General features: G+C 44.2%; 1 protein-coding gene across 3 annotated transcripts in view; it reads right to left on the reverse strand.

Annotated features, from left to right (window-relative positions):
• The window catches only part of MICAL3 (microtubule associated monooxygenase, calponin and LIM domain containing 3), a 126739-nt gene that overhangs the window by 83661 nt on the left and 20819 nt on the right, over positions 1 to 22259 (reverse strand). For 2 of the 3 annotated variants that reach the window (XM_006891341.1, XM_006891340.1), the window contains exons 13-16: positions 20717 to 20829; positions 20556 to 20618; positions 19917 to 20090; positions 6157 to 6343 (exon numbers count right to left, since the gene is read on the reverse strand). In XM_006891341.1, coding sequence (XP_006891403.1) covers positions 6157 to 6343; positions 19917 to 20090; positions 20556 to 20618; positions 20717 to 20829 — 537 coding nt within the window. Of the gene's footprint in view, positions 1 to 6156; positions 6344 to 7236; positions 7345 to 10489; positions 10598 to 12765; positions 12823 to 15143; positions 15243 to 19916; positions 20091 to 20555; positions 20619 to 20716; positions 20830 to 22259 lie in introns of all 3 variants that reach the window. The other variant, XM_006891342.1, reaches the window with a different exon arrangement.

Below are 22259 nucleotides of genomic sequence, written 5' to 3' on the forward strand. Positions count from 1 at the left end.
TGTTCTGAGTCCCATTCTTTAAGAAACATCTTTTCCATGTGATTCTAAGGGAGCTACCAATCATACAGCCAAGTATTATTCACCACAGAGACTGGAGGGGTGACCGATGCTATCTATCAGAACTCTGCCTTTTTCCCATCCCAATCTCAGGACACTGTGCTTCAGGTATGGCCACATGAACTAAGTCAAGTTAACTAGATGCTGGGTAGACTAGGGAAGGAGCCCTCAATTCTGAGATTACTGTATAAAAGGAAGTTCTAAAATCTAATCCCTAAACACTAATCTGAGTCAGATTTTTATTTTGTGAAGGCAAGAGTTGTGTTTACTATAGCACTGATAAATTCTAATCCATTACATTTACTTTCATTCTTTTTACCAAGGCATCCTCATTGACCTCTGCTATGGAATGCTAAATTAAGAAAGGAAGGTGGTTTACATTTCAGAGACACGTGCCGCATTTGCTGTCAAAAGGTCTGCCGAAGGGAATGGCAGAAACTTGTTTCTTCTAAAATGACAGCATGACCTGATGGGAAGACCATGAGCACTCACATTCAATCTCCAGTCAAATGTTTCAAACACTCATCTGTGAGACTACTCAGTTTGCTGGAATATGTCTCCTCACGTATAAAATGAAGACAGGATATCAGTCTCACTGGCTGACATAAACAAAGCATTATCTGATATTTTAGAGGGGAATCAATAATCGACAAACATAACTCTTACTGCCTCTTCCCCAATTTACTTAGATGGCACTGGGGGCGGGGAGCTTTTTAGAGTAAAAGTAAAATGGATCCTTTTCCGGTTCATAAGCATGATGATTGGGTGTTCATGCTTTCGTATGACATGTGCCACCCTTAAACCTTTTATGATGTTGGCACATTACCCGTCTGACATTAAAAAAAAAGAACAAAAAAGGGGCTAACATAAAAATAAAAAGTAGCCAAAGACTACTATAACTGCTTTATACCTATCAACATCTTTAGTATTTAATACTCAGAAATAATTCAGGAAATAGTACTATTAAAAAACAGGCCATTGGGTAGCTTCTGACAACACACAGAAACTCTACAGGACAGAGTGAAATTAGCACCCCAATAGAAATCAAGCTCAAGGCCACTGCCAATTCTGATTCACAGTGACCCTCCATCCTGGTAAGGAGCTGTGCTGCCAACTCAAAGGTACAGGTTTGAATCTACCAGCTGCCCCGCAGGAAAAAGATGGGCAATGTCCTCCCAGGTAATTTTCTGCCTCTGTAAACATGCTGGTGGGTCAGCTAGGAGTCAATTCCATCTCGATGGCACTTAATAAGGACGACAACGTTAACAGAAGCAGACTGCCTATTTTTTTCCACAGACTATCTGGTGGATTCACACCACCAACCTTTCAGTCAGTATTTCAACATGTAACCTACTTCTGCCACCATGTGCCTTTATGTAAGGTCAGGAGCAGGAAAATGCCCCTCCGAGGAGGTGTAAGCGGAAGTATGAGAGACAAAACCACCTTTGCATGTGAAGATCATAGGAAGTGTGTTCTAGGGAAGGAGAGAGCAAGTACAAAGGCCTAAGGAGAGAACAGCCTAATCAGTCTAAAGACGTGCACACATCACAGCAGGAATAGTGAACCAGGGGCTCGGTGACAGCACAGAACAGAGGGGCAGAAGCTCCATTAGAAAAACTACTGTGACTCTATCTGTACTACTTGCCATCCGTCAGTTATGTTACACTGAGGTGGTTTGTACACTGCTGTTATGCTCAAAGTTATGGCACCAGTATTTCAAAAGCCACACTGATTTAAGGTGGAAGGTTGCAGGGAAGGGTCCAGAATAAGACAGATTAGGGAAGAAAGAGATGATAACCTTCCTTCAAAAATTAGTCCGTGAAAATCTTATGGATTCCAACAGAAGGCTGTCTGAGTGCCTGCTTTGGGCACATTATCAAGAGGGATCAAGTCCTAGATGAGGACGTCAGGTTTGGTGAAGCAGAGAGCCTGCAAAGGAGAGCTAGTTTAGATGGGTTAGACAATCGCTGCAATGACACACCGGAATACGCCTGTGGCCTGAGCAACATCTCTTTGCGCTGCACATAATGTTGCTGGGAGTTAGGAGTTCACTCAGTGAGAACTATTTATCTCCATTTTGTAGTGTGGTGGAGAATAAGGGCAGAAAGCGGGGAATAAGGGTAGAAAGCAGGGAATAAGAGTAGAAAGCAGGAGATTTGTCAGATCTGATTTCCACTTTTGTAGGAGCCCTCGGGTTGCTGTGCAGAAACAGAATATAGGAGGGCAATGGTGGAGGGTGGAGGACTTGAGGTCCACGCAGAGGACGGAGGACACAGATGGCTGAGCAGCTTGATTGCAGCAGCGATGGAGACTGGACGGTTTCAGACTTGTCATCACTGAGAACTACTCTTCACAGATCACCTTGGCTATCCTGCCTCGAGATAACAGGGGAAGACATGACACAGTGTCTGATTTAGGATCCTGCCTTAAAAGTTGGCAGCAGTCAAAAATGAGCTAGTGTTTGGCAAGAGTCAGAGTAGTTCAGCTTGTGGGCAGATTACATGCGTCTACTGCAAAAAGCAGAAAAGAGGAATAAATAGGGGCAAGAGGGAGACATGGATAGATCTCTGAAGCCCACGACTGACTGAGTTTCTATGTGACAATGGGACTGAAGTCACCCCAGAATCCTGACCTGGCAGGGACCTCAGAAATCATTTAACAAACAACACTCTTAGTAGTTGTATGAGCTCGGACAAGCAAACTATAACTTCTCTGAGCTTGGGCTTTTTTATTTGTAAAATTACAGCAACAAAAACAGCTCCCTCACATGACTGGTGTGAGGACAAAATTATGTTAATTTAAAGGCCTAGCATGGTGGGTTGTTTCCTTTTACCTGAGCTACACATCTTTGTTGTTACTGCTGTTGTTATGTGTCATTGCGTTACCTGTGACTCATAGAGACCCTAGGTAAAACAGCTCTGAAGCTGTCCTGTCCTGAGCCAGTCTCACTGACTCCAACAACCTAATCCCATTGCTCCACTTATCATGTCAATCCATTTCATTGGGTCTTCCTCTCCTGCACTGTCCCCACTCTTCCAAGCCATGATGTCCTTGACCAAGGACTGGTCCCTCCTGGCAAAATGCCAGTATGTGAGCTAGAGCTTCAAAATCCTTGACTCCAAGGAGAAACTTAGTTTCACCCTCTCCAAGCCAGATATATTTGCTTGGCGGTCCATTGCTCAAAACTCTTCTCCAGCACCCCAACTTAAAGGCATCAATTCTTCTTCTGTCATCCTTAGTCACACAGCAAGTAACCACAAAGACCATGGCCTGGATCAGGTGCACCTTAGTCTCCAGACCGGCAACACTGCGCCTCACACATTGGAGAGGTCCCTGACAGCCCACTTCCCCAGTGCAATTCTAGGCTTTCTCTTTTTGAAGAACTCAATTGAGGTGAAAAATATGGAGGTTAAGGTACCCCTAAAATCCCACTCTTTTCACTAGTCTTCTCTGTCAGAGAGGGGCTTTGTGAGGAAGTAAGCCAGTAAAAATTTATCAAGGCTAAATGTGGGGGCCTGGTTCAGTCAGTCTCCTGCTCCAGTGTCAAGAATAAGACATTTAACTGGGTTGGCCTTGCCTGTCTTGCCAACATCATGACTACAGTACTTCTGTCTGGACTCCCACTATTCTCCTGCCTGGAATGCTTTCTACACCTTCTTTCTCCCTCGCTGGCCATTTCATACCTGCGTCGTGAAGTTTAAATTAATACAATGAACCATTCCTAAGCATCCTCAAGATTTACCATCTGTTCCTCCTTTAAACTTTAAAAAAAAAATAATAATAGCGTGCACGATGTTACTGAACCCATAAACACACACACTTACACGGTCCACTACTGCTTTGTGAATATGTGCTTTATTTTCATCAGAAAGCAAGTCACCGGAGGTGTATTTTATTTTTTTAATAATTTTTTAAAAATGGGGTGTGTGTATGTGTGTGTGTGTATATATACCATCAAATCAGATTTGACTGGTACAGGAAGAGGTTGCCCCTCCTTCTCCAACAGAGCATCTGGTGGATTCAAACCACATACCTCTAGGACTGCAGTGAAGCGTCTTGCTACTAGGCCACCAGCGCTCCTTTATTTTTATTTCTAAAGGCGATTTGCATGGAAGTTTACAGAGCAAATTCATCTTCCATTCAGTAACTTAAACACAGTACGTTTTTACACTGATTGCAACCTCCACAATGTAAGAGCACTCAGGAAGAACATTTTAAATGCCATATGCATCCTCAAGTGCATGTGACAGAGAGAAGCAGTTTTATACCATGATCAACAGACAGAACCTTGAGGGATCTTCATTCCAGGCTGTAAAGTTCAAAGAGGCTCTATATGTTCTATCTGTCAATTCCCATCTTTAGAGATCAAAGGCGTTAACCAATGAACAGATGCGTAAACAGTGAGACTGAAATTTTTACCTAACAACTTGTCTAATCCAGAAAACCATCTTCTTCCTGTTTTTACTAATACAACAAGCTTTCTACAAACACAATGCAACAAGGTAACAAGAAGGTAAGAGTCTCCTTTCTCAGCTCACTGCTTCTGCTCCTTTCCTGCTCTGCCTGACATAGCTGCTCTGTTCATTCACTATCAGCAGAGCCTTGCATGGCGTCTCTCCTGTGTGCTGTCTCCTTACCATCAAGAAGTTGCTTACCAAAGCAACATACTTACATCAAGCTTGCATGGGAGGATTTACTTAAATTCATTGTTGCACCTTTTCTCCCCCCTTCCCTAGCCCACCCCGCAATGCACTCCTTCCAGATTGTCATACATACAATGAATAATTATATTCCTTTTAGACACTTCTTCCCCTCATCTATCTAGTGCAATGCTCATTATCCAATCTTTCTCCACTCCCTCCCCAACATCTCTCATGTCTGTCCTATTTTATAACAGCAGTGTTATGTGGTATTTATTTGTCCTTTCTTTTGTTACTTTTTAATCCACAGGACTGCTTCCATTACATCTCTTCAACAACTGGATAGATAAAAAAAACCATCAAAGTCTTCGGCTACCTTTTTATATTAACTAAACGGTGTTCAGGGAGCAGGCATTCCAGCCTGTCACTGTGTCTGCTGCAAGCTAGAACATGCTTACTTAGTTCCCCATCAAGTTCTTTGCACTATAAAGGCACAAGTTGCCACAAAGGCCTGGACCAGAACATCAGAGCTGTTGTTATGCACCCTTGGTCAACTACAAGTCATAGTGAAAGGCCTTTATGAACAAATGGCTGTGAACCCTGCTCTATTCTACGCCATCCTCGCTGCGTCTGCCACATGTCAGAAAGGGAATCTGAAGACCTGGGATTTTCCTTTTATAAAGTAAGCGGGGGGGGATAAAGACTTGGTCTCACTGTATCTTTAAGAAAACAATCCCACCTTGATATAAAACTGCAAACAACTGTCTCTGAAGCCAGAGAAATGATTTTGGTAAATGCATACCATTTTCATTTCATCATTACTGAGTAACGCTTTTGACCTGGTATGGTGACTTGAAAAAAATGTATATGATTCTTAGAAAGTAACCGAAAAGATGGAGTAGGGATACTAGAATAGGTAGGATGAAAGGAAGAGGAGGAGGCAGTGGCGAGGGGAATTATCACTGCCTTCTCTTTGGAACCAGCTCACAGCTGACCCTTCACTAGATTTTCGAGGCTGTAAAACACACATGAGGAGATTGCCCATCTTTCTTCCACAGAGTTGTTGGTGGACTCAAATCACAGAGGGTTTTTAGGTTAGCAGTTCAATTCCCTTCAGATTATGTGCTATCAGAGTTCCATGTGCACCCAGTCATTAATTGACACTAAATCAAGTTGTAACCTCATGTGAGAGGAAAACTACTGCACAGGGTTTCCTAAATGATAATCCTTATAGGAGTAGACTGCAAGGTGTTTGCTCTCTTGGAGCTGCTGGATGAGCTTTAACAGCCAACTTTTTCATTAGTAGCTGAGGACTCCACTGCTGTGCTACCAAGCTTCTATGAATTTGTATCTACATCTACAGATAGAAATAAAGAAGGCTGCAAGGTCCCCAGCTCCAACAGGCTAACGAATCCCAGAGCTCAGTCCCTAGGTTGGGCCCAGGTGCAAACAGACTCACCATCCTCGATGTCATAGGCGTAGGCCGAGAGGCGCAGGGTGGTGGCACAGTAATCGCATTTGAAGCAGCTCCGGTGGAAGAACTTGCCCTCAGCACTCAGCCTCTCCATCACGTAGACTCGCTTTTGGCAGAAGTAGCATGTGTCGCTACCCCCCAGGTTCTGGGGGAACTCCTTCTTTATGGATCCCTGGAGGAGATGAGGAAAGGGAGGGAAGAAGGCACGTGAGGACAGGGCCTCTCAGGCTCAGTTCCAGGGACTGTGCCCCCTTCCTATGTGGAACTGACTCTCACCAAGTGATTCCGTTTTGAGCCCAAGAAAATTACATGGCTGTGGTATGCCTCACTTTTGACTCTCCCAAATAACAGGAGTTCACTGCAGGACTCATGTCAGGCGTGCCAACCTGTAGCAGCTGGCACTGTGTCAGATCTCTAGTGGATGCTGATCAACAACCAAGAACAAAATGAAGTTGTTTTGTTTCTGCTGATGGATTCTACTTCACAGCATTTTCCAGCAAACTGAATTATTTTTAATAAAATTATTTTTTTGAGGGAAGCATAAGATACAGCTAACCCTTGAACAACACGCTTGAAATGGGCAGGTCTACTTAGACTTGGATATTCTGCTCGTGTGAGCTCCACTGTTGCATGGACCCACTCAGCAGGCTGTGAGTCTAATTAGCTCCATGTGAGTAGTTTGTCACTTTTATAGAATTTTTTTTTAATATCATTCACCAGATTTTCAACTTCACTGGAGCTTGCTTTCCCTAACCTCAGTGTTGTTCAATGGTCAACTGCATATACATTCAGGGCTCCTGTGGTCATAAGAAGACATGGGCAGCCTGGGCTTCAGTGAGCTCCTTTTACATTACCACATGTGCTTTCCCCCCCACAACATTTCAAATAACTATTGCAATCCTAGAAATTCAAATTCAGTCATCAAAATTCAGACAACCTCAAAGAAAATTACCACATGCCATATAGATTGGCAATCTGTGCCACTTAATGAGTTAGAACAAACCAGGCGTGTTCACCACAGCTGTGTGTGCCTATATAGACAAGTGCCCTTGACGGAGCTCTTACCAGTTCCTTCTTGTCTAGAAGGGTTTTGGGCTGCTCTTTCCTTTGAAGCTGACTGGCTATCTGCTCAGCCAATGAGCTCACTCCGCCTGTGTACATCTTTATATACTTCTATTGGTTGGAGATTAGAAAAGGACCAGAATGAACGGAAATGAGAATTGGAAAAACTAAATTAAGAAGACAGTGAGGAAAAAAAAACACAACTCAATAAAAAAACCACAAATCCATCAAAACTTTGAAAAGTGTAAAATGGATACAAGGTGTAGCAGCAAACCATGCCAACACAGTGTTCACAAGCAGAAATGCTGGGTGGTAAGGAAAAAAAACACGGTGTCAGTGTCCACACAAGGCCATCAGTGCGGGTGGAACACCTGCTTTAGAAAACAATCTCTGGGAGAGGAGAACTAGGCTTTGATGCCTTTGAATCTGCAATTGCAGGGAATGAAGAGTGGGAAGACAGGACAGATGCAAACAAAGGGGAGTAAGATGGGTCTTAGGGATTCCAATTACACACAGAGAATCCAGGGAGAACAGCTCTCATCTAGACAGGAGACCACGATGCACAGTAAATCTTGAGAGTACTTCTTCATTTAGAAATAAACCAAGGTGTGGAGGTTCCCTCCACTGGGAGCCGGATATCAAAAACCCTAAAAGTGCTTGTGTTGATCTCCTTCTTATTAACACTTAACCTGTAATGCCGTCACAGGCATCGAACACCTGCTCCAAAACCCAAACTAAACCCAGTCATACTTGTCAATTCCAAACTATGGTGACCTCACAGGACGGAGCAGAACTGCCCCAGAAGGTTTCCAAAGTTGTAATCTTTACGGAATCAGATTGCCAGATCTTTCTTCCTTGGAGAAGCTCAAACTCAAAAATTCACTGCCACAGCAGCCAGCTTTCACGGCTCTAAACCTCATGGGAGGGGACTGCTCATTTTTCGCCCACGGAACTACGGGTGGATTTGAACCTCCAGAGTTGTGTGGCCTTTGAATTAGTAACACAAGTCCCTGGACTAGGTCATCAAAGTTCCCACTTGCAGCTAGGGGACTCAAATTCCTGACCCTTCAGTTAGCAGCTTACGGCTTTAACCATTACACTATCAGAGCTCAAAAAACACTCCTGCCTATTGCTATGTTACAGGAAACTGAGCACAATATAGTAATGGTCCTGTTTTTCACCCTAGCACTAAAGCCAATGCCTCTGGGCTGGGTAGGCCATCTCAAACACAAGCCACGGAGGCACACGCCTGCAGTTATGTACCGAATTGCTCCATTAATACTAAGAAGCTAGAATGTGTTTCAACGGACTTACCCTCTTTCAGGCAACTTTGATGAAACAACCGGAGAAAACCATTATTAGGTGGCACCACGTAGTTCTGACTCACAGCGACTATGTAACAACAGAATGACACACTGCCTGGTCCCTGCCACCCTAACACTGCTATACGTGAGCCGCTTTATCAATTCATCTCACTGAGAGTCTTTCCGACCCTCTAGTTTACCAAGCATGACATCCTTCTTCAGGCTCTGGTCCCTCCTGCTAATCATATGTCCAAGTATGCCAGTCACATTTCACCATCCTCTGAAGGAGCATTCTGATTACACTTTCTCCAAGATAAATAACTACAAGGTTATAACTGTATGTCTTTCTGCTCATACCAAAAGCTGGCAATCTAGGCAGCTCAGCTTTCAGCCTTTCCTCAGGGGTGGAGAGCAAAGTCTTTGCGGGCAATCCTCTACACTTCCAAGTGGAAACAACACTTCCAAGTCACTTGTCACAGGGAGATGCCGCTGGCATCCCATGTGTGTGGCACTCCTTTTCTGAACTGCATGAGAGAAGGAGCTGCCAGCCAATCTTGAGGTGACCCAATTATTGCGATTCAGAAACATAGCAGGGGAATCCGTTTTATACATGTCAACAGCCCTCACAGGAAACAGGCAAACCTACGTGTAAGATCACTGGCATGAGCAAGTATACCCTGGGCTGAGCAGAATCACAAACCAGATGGGCTCCTGGTGAAACGAACTCCATATAAAATGTAGGAACAATGGCAGTAGTACAAGCAAGAAAACCATTCTCCAGGGGTCAGGTGGAACTGGGGATCAATCATATTTAGGGACTTAAAATAAGGAGATTTCCAAGGATTGGAGATTTCCAAGGATTGGTGCAACAGCTTATACCCATTAGTGGTTGAGAAAAACAAGTGGCTTTTGGAACCAAACTGACTGCAGATTAGGGACATTAGAGAAGCTCAGACCTGAAGCGGACAGACAGCAGGCACAGCTGAGCAGGTAACAGTCGGCACAGAGGGAGCAATAACTGCATTTCCTTTCATCCAGCAGCACAGAAGTAAGGGCGTGGACCAAATGCCACTCTCAGGTGGGACACTATGCAAGCCCACGGTCTTCACTGCTCAGCAAAGAGTCCTTCTCTCCCCACTAGAAACCACCACCCTTCAGCAGTTCCAGCACAGGGCTGCCGTGTGCAAAAGCATCATCACATTCAGTTCTCAGCAATGTGGCAACACTGACAAGCAGCCCCCCAAGAGAGGTGGGGACTCAAGCTCTCTATGTTCAGGACATGAAAAACAGGTTTCCTTCTCCCCACGCTTAAAAAGTCTTCAACATATTGCAATTGCTAGATTTCTACTTTTACACACCACACACATGCACGAGCTCCCACGTGGGCACACTGCATAGTCTGGTACAATCACAATCTCACAAGCAAAAACAGAGAGGGTTAAAAATCCTCCTCCAGTTTCTCTTTAAATTGCTCTACCGCTGGATCAGTGCTACTGTAGGAAATAGCAGTGGTGGCTTCAATAATGGCAAGAGGCACCAAAAATACTGCATATTCATTCTCCCTTATTTTATAACTCCTATTAATATGAAGACATTTGAAGTTACAAAAAAGCGAGCAAAAATATTTATCAATATCTGGTATAATTAAAATATAAGAAAAAAGAATTAAAGTGGTCTTATTTCCACAGACTTAGATGTGTTGTTAAACAGAACAGGTTCCTTTCCTTACGTTATTTACTTAAGCTTACACTATTTATTTAAAGGAGGCCCGTGGACTTCACATGCAGAAGAGATACCGCCACCTTCTCCCCCTGTAAACAAGTGATTCCTACAGGACACAGGTCAAAGGTAAGACCTACATAACCTCTCCCAGGGCAGGTGGCGCTTGTAAAAGTGAAGTGAGCAGAGGCAGAGGAGGGAAAGGAGCTTTGCCAAGTCACAGGCCGTGCTACCTGTCGAAGGGAGTCAGAGGAAGGAGAGGCGGGGCGGTTGGAGGAACGGAGACTAAGAGAAAGTTCCCACTGGTCGACAAAAAATCGACGTGAAGGTTCAGGCTCTGGCTATAAATATAAGATGGAGAAAGAGAGAAAAAAAAAATCAAGGGAAAATGTTAAATTTTTTAAAAAGTCATAAAAAAAAAAAAGAAGTCATATGGTATCCTAAACATAAGGAACCTGGCTACTTCAGACCCTACTATTAGACTTTCAGCTAGATAATATTTGAAGAAAGGCTTTTAGTTCTGGAAAATGAATGGCTTAGGTTTTCTTGAAAATAAATGTCTTATAAACACTATGCTTTCAGCTGAGCCCTTGAGTAACCTTCTTGCATAGGGCCGCTCAACTGATGAGGAACTTGTTCAACCAGGGCCCTGTCTCACGTGGGGACTCTTGCTCCATTTCCCCGGCAGATTAGTAACTGCCTGTGAGGGCAAAGGGCCCCCCTGCTCATGCATAAGCTCTGCTAATCCAAGAGCACTGGCTTCAGATGGGATTTCTCTTGGGGTAAAAAGATTCTACTGTCTATCACCCCACTGGCCTCAAAAAGAGCAGAGAATCTCTACTTCCACCTCAGATATACTGAATCAGAATTTACATTTTAACAAGATCCCCAGGTGACTCTCAAGATGGAGGGTGACAGTATGGACACAGCCGGTGACCCCAGTTTCTGCTCCAGATGTCTGGCTCCAGCCAGGCTCAGCTACAGGCTTAGGAGTGTGGTGTGATCTCTGCGGGGAGCACTGAAGGCCAAAAGGAGTAAGCCACAGAGAACCCAGCTCTGGGAGGGCAAAGATTGGGAAGAAAGGGGATGAGTGCTGGGTAGGAGCAGAGAGACTTGGGGAGAGTACATGTAGGATGATGGCACAGTGAAGGGGAAGTCCAGGAAGAGAATACAAATAGGGGCACTCAGAAGTACCTGGATTGAAGCCCTGCACTGAGGACACAGAGAAACCAATCCACAGTCTGGGGGGTGGGGGTGGGGTGGCAGAAAAAAGGAAAAATATCCCTGTGGAATTTGCCTCTGAGCTCACCTCTACTTTCCCTTCTGCTGTGCACCTTGGACTTGTGACCATCTTTCCTGACCAAAAGCAGTTGATTTACCATATTTCCGTCCATTCTTCTTTTAGATATTCATTTAAACATCACCACCCCCCCACGCCCACTACATGCATGTTCTCCAAAATGTAGGCTCAGTGAGAATGCCTGGTTTTCCCCAAGGAATGCAGGCTGGGGAGAAGGGTGGCTGGGCGTAGACAAGGCTTGTGAGAAGAGATTCTGGCAAGAGTGAGTGAAGCTGAGCGGGGCTGCTGGTGAGATGGGAAGGACATCCACCTTGTCCTCCAAGGCTCTTTGCTCAAGCTCAGCCCCCAACAGCTGCAGTGTGCACTCTAGTAGCAGCTGGAGGGCCTGGAGATAGAGGAAGGGGTGGGCTGAGGAGGGGACCAGTTAGCCTGGCTTCCAAACAGACCTAGGAGGTAACCTCATTTGATGTTTAGCTACAACAGCATTTCTCAGGGAGCAAAGGTGGAAGGAAAAGTGAGACAAAAGAGCCTGTGTGTGGCTGCTATGCAGAGATTCATTCTCACTGCAAAGTGATGACTAAAAATGTCCCCTTAAATAAGCCAGTTTCTTTAACCACTTATCTCTGCTTGTCATCAAATTATGATAGTCAGATTTAATCAATTTCTCCCATTAGTTTTTTAGAGAAAAGATTAACTAAACTTCTGATTATCTTTCCCCTCTTATTGTCACCTTCCTGACCCTCTATCCTCCTCAAACTGGAAAAATTCCCATAGCAGCTGAGAATTTGGCTCTCTAAGTATTTCCATTCCAAGATTCCATTGTTGCGGGGGGGAAAAAAGCCAAGCAAATGCCCCCACTGAGTAACCTCTTCCTCTGAGGACCCCAATACCTGGTTGTCAAATGCTATCCTACAACTGGCATGTATGTCAGGGGCAGAAGTAGTGTGATCTTGGGGTGGGGGAAGGCAAACAGAATGCCCAGGGTCAGCATCTGATCTGAATGCTTGGTGCAAGAAGGCTGTACTGTGAATGCCATCGGCATGGCTCAATATTGTGCATAAAAGGAACTCTGGCTCTTGGCTTGGTGACAAGAGCATGCAAGAAGCAAGGGGAGTGGGGAACTGCCCCACCGTTCCCTCTGCCCCCCTTTCCCCCAGCGTGCCCCTCTCTTTGGCTCAGCATCCCATGCCTTGGGTTCATGCTCGTTACCCTCTCATGGCGAGGACTCTGCTTGCCATGGCTGTCAGCATCAAGATCCCTGAATGTCTGTAGGCAACAAAGGATAAACTTAAGCTCCCTCCAAACATTCTATTTAGACCACCATCTAAGTAATAGATTCAGTGGCAGAAACTCAAGAGTTCAATTTCAAGACATTTTCCTTGCCCCTCATCCATCCCCATTGCCAATGCCCACGCCCCCAGGTAGACCCAAACCTGCGACCCAAGAATCACTTTCTATGCAGCCATTTAGCCCAATGAGACTAGCTACATCGATAACTACGTTAGTATAAAAGTGGAACAAACATAATTCATTCACAGGGTGGCATGAGATCAGAGGTGTTAATAACGGAAGAATATAAGGGAAGGTAGGTTAGAAGGGTAAAGCTTTCCATAATCAGATGTTAGAAAGGAAGGTGAAGAGCTGGATACTGGCTAGAATAAAAGACCATTCTAATAGCCTAGAAGAAACTCCAGGGTAGGAAGGACTACAGAACTGGTGTGTGTGTGTGTGTGTGTGTTATATTATTTCTGGGAGAAATGTGCAAAATCTGGAGACACTGTCAATGACAGACGGAAATAAGGACATGAACGGGACAGAAATCTGAAGACAAGAAGGGGCTAATGTGAAGCTAGCATAACAATCACGTGGTGACTTGTGGTGAGAATTATAGTCACCTTGTGGCCACGTAATGGTGAAGAAGCTGATTCAAAGACTGCAGTGTGGCTAATCTTATCCAGGGCCCATGGGCACACTGTCTCCTCAAGCAGAATGAGCCCCAGAGCTTAGGGCCCAGGCTCACACCACTTGGATTCAATTCCTGGCTCCGCTAGTTACTATGTGATCTTGCTGTCTCTAACCTATGCTTTCGCTTTTTCATCTGTAAAAAGGGGGGATAATAATAGCAGCTTCATCACTGCGTTATTTTAAGAATTAACTGAGATAATGTCCAAAAAGAACTTAGAATATTGCTTGGGAGAAATAAAATGTTCCTAGTGTTAGCTCTTAGTGACAAGGTATAAAATTCAAAACCTCACTCATTGCTATCTAATTGGAACTGACTCACAGCTGACCCTCCAGAGGGTTTTTGGAGGCTGTAAATCTCAGGAGCAGTCTACCCGTCTTTCTCTCTTGGAGTTGTTGGTGTATCTGAATCACAGAGAGGTGTAGTCTTTGGGTGGGCAGCACAACTCCCTATGGACTTATTCACTAGAGCTCCCCCTCCTTTGTTTTTTAACTTCTTGTTATGTGTCATCAATCTGAAGCCAATTTATAGATGAATCTCCTACAAGTTTTCAGAGGCAGTAAATTGCGTGGGAGTTGACTGCCCATCCTTTTCCCACAGAGCAGCTGGTGGATTCAAACTATGTATCTTCAGGAGAGTAGTGCCAGTAAGCCACCACAGTTTATTATTATTCTAAAATGACTTCAGGGGATAGTTCTAGTTTAAAGATTATTTGAGGGTGATAGTTTTAAGAGTTTATCCACACTCTATTCCAGAAAGTTTGGAGTCTGTGAAAATTTAAAATTCTGTTCTGCATTTTCCATTTTGATCAGGATTCTTCTACACAATCTTTGATTAAAATGTTCATTAATGATAGCCAGACACTAACCAGTTCTTCTGGTGGTGGTGGTACATTTTAAATAAGGCATTTTAGCTTAGAAATATCTTTTTCATAGAGCTTGCCTTTGAAATAGCATTTTATATAATAAACATATATCATAAAGATAAACAAGCCATTCCACACATTTATTTGTGTAAGTTTACCACAAGTATATTCTCATCCTCATTAATCGATGCTCATGGTTTTAACTATTCCACAAAGTACTTCTTGAATGGTCTGCATGGAGTGAGAATGAGGTGTATGCAGAAATGTTTGTTGGAAGAAGTGGGATATACAAAAGGTAGGGCTCACAGAATCAGAAGAAAACAAACTCATATAGAGAAGCAATAGAAGCTTCAGGAGCCCGTCTTAACTAGAACTCTTTGGGCAGCAAGATACAAATGTCTGCTCTACGTGAAGTTATAGAAAACTGTATTACTCTCCAGGAGTTCTATGCCTTGGATCTGTGACAAACGGAGTTTAAATTTTAATTTGTAATTGAATCATCATGTGGTATCGTACATTAAACTACCTGGGTTTTTGAAAGGATTTTTGTATGATCCTAGGATTCAGACAGGAATAACTCATTTGCAGCAATAAAGGTTGCTTTTGTTATAAATAAATGACTTTCTGCATTAAAAAAAACAAAACACCTCAAGACTTAAAAAAGAAATCATCAGAAAGAGGGAAAACTGATTTGGTCTCTACTCTAGCCACCGGTACAGACAGAAGGCAGACAAACTGAAGACATGCAGAAAAGATCACCTGCTGGCTGCCACGTGCCCGCCAGGGAGGAGGAGTAGGGGGAGGAGAGAGGGTGATCACTTTTTTGGGGCAGGTCCGAGAGCGCTCCTTTTCCCGTCGCTTTTACACCAACAGACACAAACAAAGAGAACACTGGTGAAATAGTGGGCTCTTGAGTGCTGGTTCTGGAAGCTCTGAGGGGCGTTTATAAAAAAGAATCCCACAGGCCCCTTCTGTGCCCCTTCCAGCTGCAACAGCAAATCACTGTAGAGCCAGAGAGGGCGCCTTCTCTGGGTCTCCAAGTGCGTCTTGCACTTTGTGTTAAGACACAATCCCCGCACACAGCTGGTCTTGGGAGGTCAAACTTGCAGTGTGGCACTTTCTAAATGTCAGGGAACCAAGGCTAGAATCTTCTTTGCTGGTTTAATCAAGGTTGTTGGGGGACAGAAGAAACGGGCTTGATTACAAGTAGAGAGAAAGAGCAGACAGGTTAATCATTGTGACTGGATGGTGGAGAATTCCCCGACAAGGCTTAGATGCATGTATGCCCACCAGCAGGAAAGCAACACTTCCAGTCGGAATCCATGACAACATCCTGTCACTGCTTTGTTTCAACCTTTTTCACTCACACTCAGAAGGTTCTGGGAAAGTGGCAAGGACAGGAAACAGCAGGATATACACAACAAACCTCCTTCAGCAACTGAATACCTCAGGTGTGATGCCTGTAGCCTGTGCTCATTTTGTCCCTTTCACATTCTAGGCCCTTCCTTGTGCATCTGATCAAGGGAAGAATTTGGTACTCAAGAAACAACAATATCTAACTTGTACTGAGGCGTCCTGTTTCCCTTTGTTCACAGAGGCTGTGTGGGATCACCACAGGTAACATCTGGAGGGAGGAAGTGTTCAGGCCTAGAGGAACAGGGCCTGTTTGTTCCCTCACATGACAGTGTTCTGCGCAACCAAAGCAGGATGATGAGCAGAGTTTGCCCAAAGGATGTCTTTTGGAGATCAAAAGGCAAACAAGGTGGGGAAGGGAAGAGCCGCGCTGTTTACACAGGAAGGCAAACAGAAAAGATGCTGGCAGGCAGGGGCGCTACTCATTTCCTCTCTTCCACACTGTGACCTAAGCAGACAGTGGTCCCAGCGCCAGCTCACCCACCACTGTGGCGCAGGCCACGCCCTCCTCCCGACTCAGTCTGAACACTTCAGGAGAAACACCAGTGAGTCACCGTGAGGTGCTGCCAGTCAGGCCCTAAACTCCTGAGGGGATGAGGAAGGGCCAGCAGCCGGGCTGAGTCAGAGGCTGAGAGCAGAGAACACTCACCACCCTGCTGGAACTCCTCCGTCCCCTGGTTTCTGTAGCATCTGACAGTGCACTCTCAGGAGATAAATTTAGACTTATAATACTGTCCCAGATTTGGCATTAAGGTGAGGGAAAAAAAGGTATGTGAATATTATACGTTTCACATAAGAACTGCGAGTTACATTTCCTTCACAGGTGCCACTTCTCTGCAGTCAAGTAAACTCTCAGGTTTACAGAACCTGATGCATGTTAAGATGTAAGATGACTCTTAACAGGCTTTTCATTGTGTGATTTCTCTGTCTGAATGCAGAATCAACCCAGCTGTTCACTCTAACTGGAACCTCTCACAGAACTTACGTTTCCATAGAACCTATGCTGTATTTCAGCACTTCAATGTTTCTATTCAGTTGCCCATGTATCCTACCAGCATTCTGCTTCCTTGGCTGTGATCACAAATTGTCCAAATGGGAAGGTACACAGATGGAGAGTCACATTCTCCATGAGGCTATGACATACTTCATCAACAGAAGCACAAGCAGTTCCATAAAAATCATGTTCCCTGCGTCTGTTCAATCAGACAAGCTGAGGCTTCCCTTTCACCAGAGCAGAGGCCTGGCTTTTTTTCACAGCTCCTATTTACTACCGCTGAGACTTCCCTGAAAGCCCACCCAGTGCTCCAAAGCCACTGACAGTCAGTCACTTGTCACCACATGCATGTATTACTCCTGATCTCCCTTCCTCAAGCTCACTGGGTCCTCGTGATTTCTCTAACAATCTCGAACTTTTGGGATCTGGTACTGGCCCCTTCCACAAATCCTCAAGCAGCCTTTCATGTTACACCTTTTCACCTAGACATCAAAGCAAAACATGGGAACATATAGTAGCTTCTGTTGCACTTCTGGACATTGGTCCTGAGAGATTCTTATCTCAGTTTCATTGGCCCTGCCATTTAATGAGGCCCATTATAAAGAGAAAGGTCAGAAATGAACACTTTGGCCTGAATGCAATTTAAATAAAGTCCAGTTTACCACTCCCAAGCACCTCCTAGCAACAGCAGTTACTTTATGGCATAAGAGGTTTGTGAGGCCTCATGTGCAGGGAAACAAGGTCCAGTTCATCAGACCTCTCAGAATCTGTTAGTCCGAACAGAGATAAAATAGATAAAAGCAAACCTTGAAACAGCTGGTCCAGGCTCTGCTGACTAGGGCAGGAGCTTGCTCACTGTGGACTGAGACAAACCACAGTACTAGGCTTACAACCCCTGTTGGGTTTCCCACTATAAACCAAGGGCAATTTCCCTTTCTTCCTAGACAACGGTCTACTGCTTGGGAAAGGCACTTTTTGAGGAGACATGACTCAGATTTTAGAAAAACACTTCCAAAAAGAGTATATTTCAAATAGACAAACACCAAGATAAAGCCCATGGACATCTTTTCCCAGGGTTTGAAACCAACAAAAACCACAGTTCAAGACTATTTTCTTGGATAACATTTTTCTATTTAAGGTGAAAGGCCCAGCGCTTGCTCCCTTCTTGGTTCAAAGAGCCAATATCTCCCCTGATAATCTCAAGGAGATAGGCTACACAAAAAGTCAGCCTTAGACAGATATCACAAGCACAAAACCGGCAAGGCATCTAATAACTTTCCATCATAATGTCATTAACACCAAAATGAAGACTCCTACCCTTTCAACAGGTCTGTCAAATAGTGCACTAAAATCAGCACTGCCAGACTTGCTACTCTAATGAGAGGCGACCAGCCCGCTGAAGTGGGACTCTAAAGTGCAGGCCTCAATCCCACATGCGCAGAGAAGAGCATGGTGGGAGGGCCTGAGGAGGCACCCATCCTGGTCCCTGGGCAGTTTCTTTACCTGTTTCCATTGGGGGGTGGGAGCAGGGCGACCCTGCTCAGTCAGGCAGCAGGACGGCTGGCCAAGCCCACGCTCTTGTGTCGGCTGTGACACACAGGTCAAGCGTGGGTGGGGGCAGGACATAGAGATAAAACAAAATAAAATATAATGAGGTAGAAAAAGACAAAAACAAAGGTGCTTAAGGAAGACAATATACATCTATGAACCGAGGAAGGGGCAGAATTCTTAAAGGTACACTTATAAAGGAAAGAAATATTCTCTCTGGAACAAGAATGTTCTCTGAGAGTAGACTACGAATTCTGATTTGGCAAAGCAGTCTTTTCCTCCCAAATGAGGGAAGCAAGTTCAGGTGACTTTCCTCTCCCAGGAAGTGGTGGAGATGCAATCCCCTCCATCTTCCTGAGGTGGGCTGGCACCTGAGGCCACACAGCCACTAAGCAATTGCAAATGTTTACCAACAAATATAATCCTCCAGCCTTGACATGAATTGAGTACAAAGGTTAATTACCACAGATTACAAGTGAGAAGAAGTTAGTGATGGCCAGACTCCAAGAGAGGTTAGTCCCAGTCACCTAATCCACATAAACAATGTCTGAAGTGGATGGAGGAGATGAGAAAAGAGACAGGATGAAGAGGATGGAATCGCAGGTCCACAAACTCTCTCAGGCTGTTGAGAATTTTTCAAGAAACTCTCAGCATGAATCTCACAGCCCTAGTCGGCCCCTCTGCTTGTAAGAAGTCTTTGTGAGTATTAGAAAAGCAAAGGAAGGGGGAGGAGAAGATCTAACAAAGATGTTTCAAGTCAAGTATTCCTGTCCAGCACTCTTTTGCTTGCCTTATGGAACACAATTCAGTACTTACGATGAATCCTTATGTTTATACATTTCGAACTAGTGATCTTCTAGGAAAATAATCTAAAACAGAAAAACCTCCTAAAAAGCTCTGTTGTAGGAAGATTAGCCACTTCACTTTGTAAGTGAAGACTTGAAATGACTGAAAATATTCAGCACTAGAGGAAGAGTCAAGAAGATCATGGTACATACACATTTAGGAAGATGTATGTAAAGTGTTTGTAACAACATGATGATATGTTAAAAGTTAAGTGGGGGGGGGAAGCAAACTAGAAAAGTGTATATTAATCACAGCAGCCTGAACTACGAAAACAAAAATGCACTTGGGGGAAAAAAAAGACTTTAACAAATAAATAGTAAAATATTAACAGAACCACACTTAACTATCTATTACACTTTTCAGCATTTTCCTCAGTAAACATGAACTTCCTTTATAATTTAAATATGAATGTACACGAATCTATACAGACATACCTAAATATACTTAGGAAATTAGATACAAATAAACATTTTTTAAATGCCTCTGATTTTTTTGCCCAATATCTTGGACTTGAATGCCGAGGGCCAAAGCAGTCTTCTTTGGAGAAAGAAAAAAACCCAAAAAAACCCCAAACCACTCTGTCACAGAGTAGAGAAAACCAGACACCAATTGTGAGCCCACGAATCCTAAGGTCTGTTTTATACCCTCCCTCCTCCTGTGACTTAAAATGATTCCTCTTGCTTTTATGACCACACTAAGCCTGGATGGGCAGGGCGAGCTATGGAGTTTACCTGTCTCCTGATGCCAGTGGACTGTGGGGGCGCATTCTCTTCAAATTTGGCCAGCAGCTGTGTTGCCATGTTTTTCACTTTGTTCTGGTTTCCAATGGCAGCGTCCATCCTCCTGTCTGTCAGCGTGCTCACCAGAGTGGGTCTCTCTCCTCTGTAGCTCCGGGGAGCCTCCTCCTGATGGACATCAACCACCCAAGAACCACACTCTGTTACAGAAGGGCCTTCAAATGCCATTCCCACTAAGGAGTTCAGGGTGTCTCTGGCACAAGCACTGGTATTTGTTTTGTTTCTGAATGAGATTAACAGCTCTTTTCAAGGTTCGAATCTCAAGATGGAGTCATTAAGACTTTGGTTCATGGGGGCAGTGTGAGAAAGTTCTAACACTTCTGTCAGCCCTGTCATGTCAAAATGAGTGATTCCAAAGAACTAAGAAAAGCACAACTGCACATATCTATGTTTTCCTGGGCCCTTCCCACCAAGTAAGCAAGGGTAACTGCCTTCGGAAAAAAATCTGCCCACAGTAATGCTTATACAAGTTAAGAATGAATATGAAAAGATCTTAGCAATACCTATTTGGAGAAATTAAGGATTTAAACCAAAAAGGGCAATTTAATCTAGCAAATCCCTGAAGATTCTTACCTCCTCTGATTGACTGGTTTTTCTCCTCTTTCCAGCACCATCCAAGTCCTTTTCCTTTTTATCCTGAAACAAGAGAAGCAGGAATATATACTATTGTTGGCTCCATCCCCTCCTGTCAGCTTTGCAGCATATAAAAGATTCCTCTTTTCTCCTCCACTTACCTTGGGAGAACGCTTCCGAGAGATGGTCTGCCCAAGTTTGCTTAAGAAGGAGATGGGGGATTTGGTGCTGGCTATCAGGACTGCCTTCTCCTCAGCATTCAGGTCCAAGGTATCTGTGGACAAACACCAATAGCTCTGGAGGGGAACAGGAATTCTTGACCAGTACTTACTCACTGCCATTGAGTTAGTTCTAACTCACGGCGACCCTTCATTAGATTAGGTTCCAAGACTGTAAACTGCAATGGGAGAAGAATGTGCATCTTTCTCCTGCAAAGCTGCTAATGGATATGAATATAGCCTCTGGGTGAGTAGCACAAATCATGACAGACTACACTGCCAGAGCTCCCTGGTCCAGTACTCTTCTCCTTTACACACAGTTTATGCAACTCAGAAAGCTCGTGCAATGAGGAGGAATTCTGACAATGCCTCACAGTTCTGGGCCTTCTAAGTTTTCAGCCTTTGATCAGGTGTAGTCTTGTCACTTTTCTATGCTCATTTTAGTAGAAAATATTTTAATTGTCTCCTCTGATGATAGCTTCCTTACATGTTTGTTATGTGCCACTGAGTCACCTGTGACTCACAGTGGCCCTATGTATAACAGCTCTAAACCCTGCTCTGCCCTGTGACAATCTTATTGTCTCTGACACACCTACTCCCCTCACTCTAGTCACTGAATCCATACACCTCATCGAGAGTCGTCTTCTCTTGCACTGTCCCTCCACCCTCCAAGCATGATGTCCCTCTCCAAGAACTGGTCCTTTCTTAATATAAAATAATGTGTATCTCTATAGGGAGCTCTGGGGGCCTAGTGGTAAGGAATTAGGCCGATGACCTAAAGGCATAGAGTTTGAACCCACCAACCAATCCTTTGGAGAAATACAGGCAAATCTCCTCCTGTGCGATTTACAGCCTCTGAAAACCTGCTGCAGGGTAAGCTCTGAGGTGGTTTTGACTTGATAACATATAAAAACACTAATAAATTAAGATAGGAAGCAAAGGCCAAGAAAACCATCCAGGAAATACTAAGAGGTATGAGAAGAAAGAGAAGCCAGAGAAACATCAGTTAAAGAAGGAGAATGAGGCAAGTATGGCATAGCATCACGGAAGCCGTAGGCAAGAGAAGAGTTTCAAGAAAAATGACGTCCTTGCACACTGATGAACGATGCAGGAAATAACGAAGTACGTGATGGGTGAGGAATGAGAAAAGTAGGTGGATTTAGTGATTTTCAATGACTGTGGAGACCAACTTTGATGCAGCAGTAAAAACAGAAGCTGGTTGCAAAGTGTTCAAAAGACCAGGCAGTGAAACAGTGGAGGCAACAAGCACACATCATGTGTTCGAAAAAGGCTGATTTTAAGAGAAAGTTGTAGAGACAAACGTGGATAGGAAGGCTTTCTGCATATTTAATAATTGAGTAAGAAAGGTCTGGGAAGAATGATTGTTGTGGGCACACTCAAACTCAATTCTCTTGAGTCAATTCTGACTCCTAGTGATCCTACAGAACGGAGCAGAACTGTCCAACAGGGCGCTAAGGTCGTCATT

Source organism: Elephantulus edwardii, unplaced genomic scaffold, assembly GCF_000299155.1.
Source record: "Elephantulus edwardii isolate Elephantulus edwardi_28Jun2011 unplaced genomic scaffold, EleEdw1.0 scaffold00096, whole genome shotgun sequence".
Classification (NCBI taxonomy): Eukaryota; Metazoa; Chordata; class Mammalia; order Macroscelidea; family Macroscelididae; genus Elephantulus; species Elephantulus edwardii.